The sequence below is a fragment of the Marmota marmota genome, unplaced genomic scaffold, assembly GCF_001458135.2.
Source record: "Marmota marmota marmota unplaced genomic scaffold, marMar, whole genome shotgun sequence".
NCBI lineage: Eukaryota > Metazoa > Chordata > Mammalia > Rodentia > Sciuridae > Marmota > Marmota marmota.
In genome coordinates, this window is record NW_025999926.1 from 1,448,794 (window position 1) to 1,461,402 (window position 12,609).

The 12,609-nt window shown below is 40.1% G+C and overlaps 1 protein-coding gene across 1 annotated transcript in view; it reads left to right on the plus strand.

Moving 5' to 3' along the window:
* The window catches only part of Diras2 (DIRAS family GTPase 2), a 28,745-nt gene that overhangs the window by 14,528 nt on the left and 1,608 nt on the right, over nucleotides 1-12,609 (plus strand). The window contains exon 3 of the mRNA XM_015503981.2: nucleotides 12,147-12,603. Coding sequence (XP_015359467.2) covers nucleotides 12,147-12,603 — 457 coding nt within the window. The remainder of the gene's footprint in view (nucleotides 1-12,146; nucleotides 12,604-12,609) is intronic.

The window sequence follows — 12,609 nt, forward strand, 5'->3', positions numbered from 1 at the left end:
ATTTAATGGGGAAAGAATTGTCTCTCGGAGAACAAATGAAAACCTGGGTTTCCACAGTTAAGAATGAAGTTATTCACACAAGAATAACTCAAGGTGGATCAGTGCCCTACATATAGAAACTAAAACCGTAAAACTCTTAGAAGAAACAGTTGTGAATCTTCACAACCTGGGATTTGGAAATGGATTCTTAACATGGTATTAAGAAATATCTTAAAATATCTTATTCAGGATGTTTTTTTAAAAAATTGTTTTTAGTCAGTTGCCCATTTTGTAAGGCTTGTATTTTGCTGACACTAGAAATCAACCTACCCAAGCACACACACAGGTAGCCCTGTGTTCCAATCTGCTGGCCGTGAAGGGGGCACCTGAGCTGGGTACAGTGTCCTCCCAGTCACCGTGACCAGGCTGTGTACCTCCTCACAGGTGCAGAGGCTGGTGCCCAGGGAGACTTTACTCTTTGGTATTCATTTCTCTCCAGGGATTAGCATGCTGCACTGGTATTGGTCCTTAACCAGAGCGACCATGATATTTATTATGTACATGATTTTCATTCCCCATACCCACATGGAAATAAAAGCAATAAAACAGAAATCATCCCAACATAATCAGGCTCAGGGCAGTCTTAAAAATATCTCTAAGAACAATTTCTGTGGTCCCTGGCCATCCAGGGACCTAATTTCATCCTAAATGAAATTGTTTCAAACAAACATCAGCGAATCTTAAGCTGTGAGCTTATTGGTCTCTTGGAAATGAAGCTCCTAAAAATCATTTATTCCACTTCTTCTATTCCAAGAAGTAACCTGTTTCTTTCCACTTGGTCATTCTTTCCAATATTATGCATCTTATAATGAGCACCTGAGATCCCCTGGCTATGTCCACCACTTCTGTACCTGGGGGTCAGGGGATGGGCTGTCTCCAAATATCATAAAACAAGATTCCTGAGAGAGGATTTTGCATTTCTGGAGAAAGATGAACCATAGGTGTTGGCTTTTACTATTACATATCTTTTACTATCAGAAAGAGATCTCCCACTATCAGACAAATCTTTCATGTTTAGGTTCAGCTAAGAAAGTAGATGAAACAAACTTTTATTTAAACTGAGCTTCTAAAAATATACAAAAGTATATGCCTTACCTAGAGAAGTATATCTTACTAGAGAATTTAAACCCTGTTGAAAATTATTTCTTAATTTCTTTGAAAGATATCCTGCTTCGTGTTGTAATATCAGAAATAGTCCTTTCTTTGACTTAACTGACTCATTCACTTTGTATTATTAATAGTTTAAATGAGCTTTCAAACTATTAAATAGTTTAGCTAGTTTAACTCTACCTGTGGAATTTGTTTCAAGTTAATAATGATTCAGTGTTATGATCTGGAGAAAGTATTATGGGCAACCAGGGTAATAGCTGATCAGGGATTATCTATATACCCATGAAAACATGCACCTCTGAGCTCAGGATACAGAGGGGTGTTTGGGGCAGGAAAGTACACCAAATTTTCAGGCATTTCCAAATGTTTACTTTTAAAGGGGTGAATTCTTCTGCTGTTTAATTTTTCTCTGCTTTCAACTATAGTCATCGTTGATATCTACGGGGTTCCAGGAAACACAACCTCCCAACACCAGCAGAACAAATCTTAAAGATGCTCAAGTCTGGGATAAGGAATAGTTTTGCTTAGAACTTAAACTTCTTTAAATAATCACTAGACTTCTTACAATGCCTCATATAATATGAACATTATAAAGCATCATTTAGGGAATACTGACAAGAAATGTCTTTACGTGTTCAATATCGACAGCATTTCTTTTTCCGAATAATTTTGATTGTGGTTGGTTTAATCTGTGGGTGTGGAATGCACAGATACAGACGAATGACTATATCTGCTTTTTCTTAAACAAGTCTAATGCTGGGTATAATACAGAGAAAGACTGTGGGTGTGTTTCACCTGAGGTCTTGCTTGTATTTTATTCACATGGACCTAAGTTTCTTCCAAAGGACGTTTGAGTGAGAACCTTTTGTGACCCAGAAAATCAAGATCTATTTTCCCTAGGATCTGAATCCTTAATGTCCAGGATAGTCCCTCACCTGATTTTCATTATTAAAAATTTCTGAATTCTTTATTGACATGCTTTTTTATATCAGTTGATAGTGGGGATGGGTAGAGTATTTCCTTTCCTTGTTCCTCTCCCTGTCTGCGTACGCTTTTTAGAGGTGTAAGGGATTGCAGAGACAGTTCAGTCCAACCAAGTGTTAAGAAGAGAGAAATGAATCTGTGCATCTAAAGTTGTCCAGACAGCTTTCCTATGAAGGGGATGGCTGTGGTCAGCAGACCGGTGCGTCTAAGAGAATTGATTGTAACACCTCCGTAGCTATGACGGTGTTTCCCTAGGTCCAGATGAAAACCAGAGACCAACAGGCATTTGGGGAAACCAACAATGTGATGGAGAAGAATCCAAATGGACAAACAGAGCCAGAGAGATCTTAGAGACGGGAGGAGAACAGGAGCGACCAATTTCAGTGAGCATTCTCATTCAAATTCAGTGTGGTGTCACAGTTCCTAAGATAAGAAAGTGCTTCTATAAAAAAGCAAAAAAAAAAAAAAAAAAAAAAAAAAAAAAAAACCAGCACAAGAAAGGTTACTGGAAATATAAGGGAGAAGCTTCTAGAGGACTCAAGAATAGAAACCACCAACCTATCCTCTAACAGAAGCTATAGAAAGAAAAGAAACAGGGGTGTGTCGTGCTGAGAGATAGAAGAAGACCTCCCTGAGATGCAGACGAAAACCAGGTTTTTGGCCCTTTCTCCCCACTCCCCTCAAAACAAAGTTCAAAAGCAATTCTAGATACATCATGATTACATGTCATGACTTCAAGGTGAGATGAGTGAGGATCCTAACTCTTTTGAAAAGAGAAGGAAAAAAAAATTCCATAATTTCTTGCAAAGGAAAGAGAATCATACTGACTCTGGATTTCATTATCAAAACGCTGGATGCTAAAGTCAAAAATAAAATAACCCTTAAAATCTGAAGAAGAAAGAATTTGAATTCAGTTTGGCTGTATTTCTGAATTTTATCAATCCAGTGAGAGGGCCTACACTCATATATTTTAATAACATCTGTATTAGCTCATTATTCATTACAATAGTGTAATGCCTGAGGCAGACTACTTTATCAAGAAAAAAAGAAGTTTATTTCGGCTCATGGTTCTTGAGGAGCATGGTCGAGGGGGGCTGTATCTGGTCAGTGTCCTAAGGTGGCACAGGGCAGAACATGGCAAGAGACAGGGAGCGGGTGATCGGGTGTGTGTTCAAGTCTGCTCCTGGGGTTCCACCTTAATGATTTTATCTAATACTAACCAATTTCTTAAAAATAGAAAAAAAACAACACTGGAATCAGATTAGGTTTCTACTCTCTTAATGACTCCGATTAGGGTTTGAATTTCAGTATGTGAAGCCTTGAGGGACACTGAAATCATACTCAAATCATAGAACGTCTACAATAATCTGTCAGTAATGTTTATACCGAAACATTCAATGGATTCAAGGAAGCAGGCAAATTGAGATTTTCAAAGTTGCCAACAGAGAGTTATTTAGGGAAAAGATGATCCATAAAAAGTGTAAAATAAAGTGTTACAGACAGAAAATTGCCCTTCAATTATAAAAGCTTGATGGAAGAAGTTGACCTTTTCTCTCCTGAGGGCTCCAATCTGCTGTCCACTTTGGTAGTGGAAAATATTTTCTAACATTCTATGAATGCTACTGTCGACAGGATTCAGAAACAACCTGCAGACAAAGCACAGGAGGCTGATTTTATACTTTGGAACAGCTGGGCACAGTGGCACACACCTGTACTCCCAGTCACTCAGGGAGGCTGAGGCAGGAGGACTGCACTTTCAAAAGGCAGCCTCAGCAATTCAAGGAGGCCCTAAGCAGCTTAGCCAGACCCTGTCTCAAAATGAAAAATAAAAATGGGTTGGGGGATGCGGTTCAGTGGTTAAGTGATCCTGGATTCGATCCCTAGTACCATAAATAAATATGAAATTTAGAATAAATTGCAGTATTGTCTCTCAAAACTTAATTATTGGTGTATACTTTAAAATATAGCATAACTACCAAAACATCAGATAATGGGCTACAAAATAGTTTGGGTGTATCTCCTAGAACTCATGTGGTAGAGGTTTGATCCCTAAGGTCGTATGTTAATGGTATGTGGAGGTGACATTGGGAGGTGGTTAGGGTTAGATTAGGTCAGGAGGATGAGGCCCCCATGATACCATTGGTGGCTTTATAAGGAGAAGAGAGCCTAAGCCAGCACACTTACTGTGTGGCTACATGATGCTCTGAGCTCCCTCAGGGTGATGCAGAACCCTCACCAGCATGAAGGCCCTCCCCAGATACAGCCCCTTGGATCTCCAAGCTGAGTTAACTAACTTTCTCTTTCTTTCTTTCTCTCTCTCTCTCTCTTCTTTTTTCTTTCTTTCTTTTTTTTTGTATTAGGGATTGAACTCATGGTTGCTTAACCACTGAGCCATATCCCCAGCCTTTTTTTTTTTTTTTTATATTTTACTTAGAGTCAGGGTCTTGCTGAGTTGCTTAGGGCCTCACTAGTTTGCTGAGGCTGGCTTTAAACTCTAAATCCTCCTACCTCAGCCTCCCAAACCACTGGGATTATAGGCATGCACCATCATGCCTGGCTAACTTTAAAAAAATTTTTTTAAAAATTTTATTGGCTTTTTAAAATTATTCATGGCAGTAGAATCTATTTTTATATAAGCATACTATCATGGAATATATCTTATTTTAACTAGGACCCCTGTCTTGTGGATGTACACAATTGGTAAGATTCACTTTGGTATATTTATATGTGTACATAGAAAAGTTGTGTCAGATTTATTCTACTGACCCCAGTTAACTTTTATTCTTTATAAATTATCCTGTCTCTGATATTCATTTATAGCCACTGAAAACAGAATAAGACATGAGAGAATGTAATTTGTTAATTTCATAAATATGGTCTCAAATCATTAAGTCAGGACATTAAGATCTATTCAAGTCATGAGGGCATGATTTAAAATTATAAGGTCAGATGCCAGAAAAGGAGAATGGTTTTCAATCTTTTTAACAGTGGTTGTTTCTGAGAAGACAGAGTGGGGTCGTCTAAAGAAAGGGCCTGGGTTTCGACAAAAGAACATTTTATACTTTCCTTACATATTGTTAGTCAAGTGCACGCACTGTTATTTCTTGCTTGTTTTGAAGTTTACCATTTGTCGGTGGTTATTAAACATAGATCACTGCAGCTTTCTCCTGCCCTACTGGTAAGCTCAGTGGTCTGGGTGGGTCTGGGAAGGTTTAAACTGAGCATCCTGGGCTGCTGCCGCCACACTCTCCTTCCTGCTGTCTTTGAGGACAGGCCTGCCACGCACACCCTGGACCCCAGTGACCTGCTACCTTCCGGATGTGCTTCATGATCACCCACCACCAACTCTATATAGAACTTTCCTGCTCCTCTGGTCTCTACCTGACCCTTCACCAATTAATTGTCCTTCCCCCTTTCCTTAATCTCCAGGTCTCAAAAAAGAGAAATCTACATTTCTTACTTAGTTTCTAGCAATCTCTTCAATTTTCGACATTGCCACATCCTGAGCAACAGGATTTACCTTTTCACGACCCCACTGTATCATTTATAGGAAACCTTGCTCATCTTCCTTTATCTCCTGTGTTTCCAACCCAAAACTTTGCTTCCTATTTCTTTCATTTTTGATCCCTGACCTCATTTTCCTCAAATTGTGGGAGACGGAGAACAAATCCTATTGGACTCCCCAGTTTTTTTTATGATTTTTTTCTTTCAAATTTTGAGATTTTGTTTCTGTGATCATTTTAAATGAATCACATCATTCACAATCATCAAGGTAATGACCTTATATAACAGCCCAGTAGTGGCATCTGTTTACCTCTCACCTGCGTGGAGGTGCTCAGCACATCTAGTGCCCAGAAGGTCAGGTTCAATCAGGTTGTTGAGGCGGTGTCTTTTACATTGCCCTTGGGTATTTGTGGAGGTTTTCATTCAGCGTTATTATTTCTCATAGCATGGATGTGATGGAGCCGATGCTTTCTATTGTGAGTATCTGGGATGTTCCCAATATCTGGCTATTAGGAATAAAGCTAAGCCTCTTACTTTTAATATGTTATTTTTTCACACAGAGATCCATGACCTGTTATTACATGCAATCAACTCTAGCTTCTCTTTTAAATTAACAGCTTTATGGCAATATAACTCTCCCAATTAAAATGTACACCTCAGTAGTTTTTAGCATATTCATACAGTTTTGACATTATTGCCACAATTAATGTTGAGACATCTTCACTGCCAAAGAAACCCTGTACCCACTAATGATCACTTTCCATTTCTCCCCAATGCCTGTCTACTATATGTCTAGGCAGCCACAAATATACCTCTATTTTCTGTGTTAGCCAGCTTTCTGTCACTATAACAAAAATACCTGAGATACTTCACTTATCATGAGAAAAGGTTTATTTTGACTCACAGTTTTAGAGGTTTTCAGTCCAGGATTGACCCCTTTGCTTTGGGCCTTTGGTGGCATCTCATGGCAGGAGCAGCAAAATTTCAGCTCATGGCTGTGGAGTGAAAGAAAAAAAGAAAGAGACCAGGGTCTCCTTTGAGGAAGCACTCCCAATGACCCAAAGATCTCCCATCAGGTTCTACCGCCTCCCAATGGCACCCCTCTGGGAAATAAGCCTCTCCAACATGGATCTTTGGAGAATACTTAGATTTAAGGCACAGCAGACTCTATAAATTTACAATTGTGCATATTTCATATAAGAGGGTTCAAATATGTGTGAGTGTTTTGGTTAACATTTCTTTCATTTGCACTAATGTTTTCAAGGTTTATTCACATTGTAGCCTGAATCAGTACTTCATTCCTTTTTTATTTGGAGTAATATTTCCTTGTTATATTGCATTTCACTTATCCACCAAGTTGATGGATATTTGTATTGTTTCTACTTTTTGGCTACTGTGAATAACATTGCTGTGAGCATTCATGTATAAGTTCTTGCATAACCATATGTTTTCATTTCTTATGGGTATGTATCTAGGAGGGGGATTTCTGAGTCACATGATAATTTTATGTTGACCTTTTTAAGGTACTGATAGAATGTCTTCCAAAGAACCATGACCATTTGCATCTTGACTAGCAATGCCCCAGGGTTCCAGTTTCTCCACATCCCTACTAACATTTGATGGTGTCTGTTTTTGTTATTGTATATTGCAGCCATTTGAGTGGGTATGAGGTCGTATTTTGATAAGCTTTAAATTTGTTTATCTTGCATTTTCCTAATGACTAGTGATGTTGAGAATGTTGCCATATGCCTTCATATATTTTTTTTCTGAAGAAATGACTATTCAACTCTTTTCCCCCACTTCTTTATTGGGTTCCTTGGTTGTTGAATTACAGAAATTGTACTGAAATTAATCCCATTTCAGATACATGATTTAAAAAACGTTCTCCCATCCTCTGGATAGTGTCATTTAATTCTGCCAAAGTCAAATTTGCCCGGTTTTAATCTTATTGCTCACCAATGTAGTGTCACATCTATAAAATACTTTTTAAAAAAGACAGTATGAGAGTTGTTATCATAGTATGATATTTAGCGTTCACAGTTATGGGCTTGATTCAGTACCACCGGAAAAGTTACTTCATCCTTTTCCCATTTCCTCATGTTTGTAAAGGAGCATTCGTGTGTCTATCTGTAGGACTGTTGTTAGTGTTAAAAGATACGTGCAAGGCACAGTGAACCATTATTCCTGGAACATAGTGTGTGCTCAATAAAAATCACTATTGTTAATACTATTATATTTGGAAAGTTCACTTGGGAAGCGTGTAAGAAGCTGATTAGTTTTATGGGGCAGAAATATTAATGGTAGTTTAAGTTTAGCACAAAGAAGAAAAAAACATTATTTAATCCAACATCATGAAGGTTTATGCCTATGTTTTCTTCCGAGAGTTTTTTAGCTTAGGTATTTGATCCGTTTGGTGTCACTTCGTTATATGGTGTGAGGGAGGGCTCCATCGTCATTCTTCTGCGTGCGGACATCCAGCACATTTGTTGAAAGGGCTATTCTTTCTCCATTGAGTTTCCTTGGGAGCTTTATCAAAATCAATTGATTATTTCTGGACTCTGGATTCTATTCTAGGCCTCTCTATATCAATACTGTGCCAGTACCACGCTGTGTTGACTATTTTAGCCTTGTAGTGAATTCAAAGCACAAATTCTCTAGCATTTTTCTTTCATTTGTCTCCAACACAAAACTTTTGGTTTTGTTGATTTTTTCTCTATTCTTTATTAATTCTGACTGTAACCTAAGTGTTCCTTGGATTTGGTTTGCTCTTTCCTCCTTACAGTTTTAAGGTGGTGTGTCAGGATTCTGACTTGAGGTCTGTGTTCTTTCTCCATAAGATGCTGGTAGCTACAATTCCCCTCTGGATGGTGTTCCTACCTCCTGCTCCCTTGACTTCTTGTCGCCTTCTTGCTCATTTTCCTCCCTTTCCATCTTCCTGCTCCTTGGTGACCCTTCTCTGCTTGATCCTTCCTGAAAGAAGCCAGACAACCCGTGGCTGGGGCTTGTGCTGAGTGCCTAGTGGTACCGTCTCGCACACCCTCCCTCCACAGCAGCCCCTGTGAAGAAGGGGGGCTTATCACCTCCACTTTATCACTCATGCACCTCAAATGCAGAAAGTTTAAGTAACTCGTCGAGTTCTTTTAATAGTATAAATCAGATTTGGCATTTGCTCCTCTCCTTCCACTCTCTCCCTGGGGGAGTTCTGTAGGATTTAGTGCTATTTTTGTATGGATGACATCCCTGTATCTATCATTAGCTTGTAGATCTCTGCTGAGCTTCTAAACGAAAGCCCCGTCACCTACCAGATGTCTCCCCACCTGCCCTGCAGGCCGGACCCCTCTGTATCTCCTTCCTGGCCACTACCTTGTCTCCAAACCTCCTTCCCGTGTCTGCCCTTTGGGTAATAACGCTGGCTCCTTCAGACTGACTCCCAGATGCCAGTTTACACCAACTTCCTGCCCTGGGATGAATGTTAGTGTTATTTCCTGTATTTGTTCCTTTCCATAAAATCCTTTCTTCTGACGGACATGCTTCTCATTCCCCAGCCATCTGGTGAGTTGCCTCCTGGGCTCCAGGCAGAATTCGATGCCCCACTAAATTCTTCTTGAGTCCTTGTTTGTAATTTCATGATAGCATCCTCCACATGGGGTGTAATGTTTCCATTCTTGAGGTTTTCTGCTATCTACTGCTAGAAGGTGAGCATTGAGGTTGCATAGTGTGTAGAGGTATTGCATAAAGCTTGTGAAATAAATGAATAGTTCTAAGGTGAGGGAATATTATTTACAGCTGGAATAAGACTTGTTTGAGAGAGAGGTCATTGCAGAGTTATTGCCCCAGATCTCCCTCACAAATGCACATTAAACATTAGTCCCACCAGGGACATTATTCCTGATATCCCAGGTCTGATCAGGTGGTTCCTTTAGATCTCTCTTTTGCAGAACTAGTAGTGAGATATATATATATCTATATATCTCACTCAGGATTGTGGTGCTCGGGATTGAACCCAGGGCTTTATGCATGCAAGGCAAGCACTCTACCAACTGAGCTATACCCCCAGCCTGTGATGTACATTTTTAAATATTTGTGAAGTTATATTTTTTATTCCGTCTGCTCCACTTGATTCTGAACTCTATGAGTAGACACTGCGTAGGTCTCACTTCTGCACAGTTGTCTCCTGTTCCTTCATCCAGAGCCTGGCCTGTAGCCAAAGCTCAATTGATATTTATCTGGACAAATGAAAAACAGTCACCATGATTCTTTTTATGTTTGGTAGTTGCTATCTCTATTTTGGTTGCTAGTTTTATTATGGAGATGCCTTAGCACCAAAGAGAAATGCTCACATATTCAGCAAACTCATAAAAAAAGCAAATCCCGTGGACCTAGAGATCTTTGGGTGATATTGGGATTTGGGGCTTGTTAGGACGGGTTTTCTTCCAGCTAGATTCTTGGACTCAGTTCTGGAGTTAAATAACCATAATACTAAACAAGTCTGAGTGAGAAAACCAGATTCCAAGCCTCACTTAGAGAATGCAGAGAGGACCTTCCAATCAGATTCCAAATGCCACTACTTTTTTTTAGATTTAACTTATATGACAATTTATTTAATTTGTCCCAACCCTACACTCTTGGGTTGATCTTGATTATTTCATGAGCATTGAATACATCAAACTCTTCAGCAGGCTCTCTTTTAGTCTTTTCTTGTTAAAGAACTTCCTGACATTTTTCTATTTCTTCTTTTATCATAGATGCTTCTGCAGTTTCTTTGTAGTTCTAGGATTCCAAAGTATGCACAAGAACAACTGAGGATTTGATGGAGCTAATTTGTAGGCAGATGTGCGTGTTGAAAGCAGAAGACGGGAGGTTGCAGTCTGGACTTTGATCTGACATTCTGTCTGCCAGGAGATTATATATATATTCATTGCCTAAACCCATTTCCTCCCATTGTTAATTATGTTTAATAATTTTTACTGGACTCTGAAAATGATTTTGCTCAGCAATGCTTATTATTATTCCATAATTACTCTAGGAATAGAAAGGGGAAAATGAGTACAATGCTTGTCTGCAGAAATGAATGGATTCCAGGATTCGAATCAGATTTACCTCTCGGTCTTAGTTTAAAAAATGTGAAGATTGCTTATTTCTCTGTTTTCTGCATGTTATGTCCTTCCTTGCCAAAGAGGAGACAGGATAAAAGATATTTGATGGTTTATAAATGAAAAAAACACATGCACAATTCCCATGGACCAGGGTTCAGGTTTGTAATGGAGGGAACTTCCATTCTACTTAGTTTTAATGACTGCTAATAATTTTAATGACAGCGAGCCTGGTGATATTCCATTCCTTGTGATTCTTAAAAATAAAACACATCATTTTAGGTTTGATGAATAAAACGACTATCCAAGCTTCTTGGTTAATTTTTAAGTCTCTCTACATGGTGGTGATAATCTATGCTTGAGTAATGTCCAGGACACCATGACCAGCCCTTTCTACAGACAGCCTGTGGCTGGCCTGGCATCCATAGTACCTTGGTTGGTGGCCCAGTCTTGTTCCTCACTGGCTGAATAACACTGTAGTCCTGAGCCCTTCTGTGTTTCCAGTTTCAACATTGAACATCAGAAATAGTGACACCAGCTTCTTCGAGGTGGTGGGATTTCATGAGTTAACATGAACTCTCAATAAATATTAAAAGCTTCCTCATTCCTCCCTCCCAGTATTAAAAAAAAAAAAATCACACATGCTCTGTGTGTGTGTGTGTGTGCGTGTGTGTGTGTCTTCAGGGCATTGGTGAATTTCTCATCTCCCCCACTGCCTATTCTTGATTCTGTCCCTCTTGGGCTGACTCTGCATCTCCTTTTTTTTTTTTTTTTTTTTAATTTCTTACATATATGACAATAGTGGAGTGCATCACAATCATAATTATCCATTCACAATGCCATTTTTCGTAACTCTGTATATAAAGTATGTTCACTCCAAATTATGCCATTATACATGAGCTCTTTATTATTATCATCATTATTATTATTATTGTTTTGCATTACAATTCTTAATACACCTTTATACCACAATTCACCATATCTCTGATTGTACATGAGGTATGTTGACACCAAACTCACATCTTCATGCATGTATCTTGTATAATGATGAGGGTCTCCTTCCACCATTCATGCTATTCCCCTTCTCCCTTCCTTTCCCTCCCACCCCTGTTCCCTATCTTGAAGACTCTGCATCTTCTCCCTGAGCAGAGGGTCTGTGTGTGATGAAAGTTGCTCAGAGTCGAGATCCAAGAAGGAGAAAGAGACTGGTTCCAGTTAGCTCCTGCGCAGATGAGCTGCCCTGTGGGAAGCTGAGGACTGGCCAGATTTATCGAATCTAGAATCGTGGATGTTTCTGAATGAAATCTCTTCTTAGGCTGGGAGAGTGAAAGCAGAGTCAGAAAGAAAGCAAAGGCACACTGTTCAAAGTTGGTTTTTTATAAATTAACTCTCTCCCACACCTGGTTCCTTTGCTAGGTGTCTCCGGGTGGACGGTCGGAGCCCCCCAGCAACATGCCTGAGCAGAGCAATGACTACCGGGTGGCCGTGTTTGGGGCAGGGGGCGTTGGCAAGAGCTCCCTCGTCCTGCGGTTTGTGAAGGGCACCTTCCGGGAGAGCTACATCCCGACGGTGGAAGACACCTACCGGCAGGTGATCAGCTGCGACAAGAGCATATGTACCCTGCAGATCACCGACACCACCGGGAGCCACCAGTTCCCGGCCATGCAGCGCCTGTCCATCTCCAAAGGGCACGCCTTCATCCTGGTGTACTCCATCACCAGCCGCCAGTCCCTGGAGGAGCTCAAACCCATCTACGAGCAGATCTGCGAGATCAAAGGGGACGTGGAGAGCATTCCCATCATGCTGGTGGGCAACAAGTGTGACGAGAGCCCCAGCCGCGAGGTGCCGAGCAGCGAGGCGGAGGCCCTGGCGCGCTCCT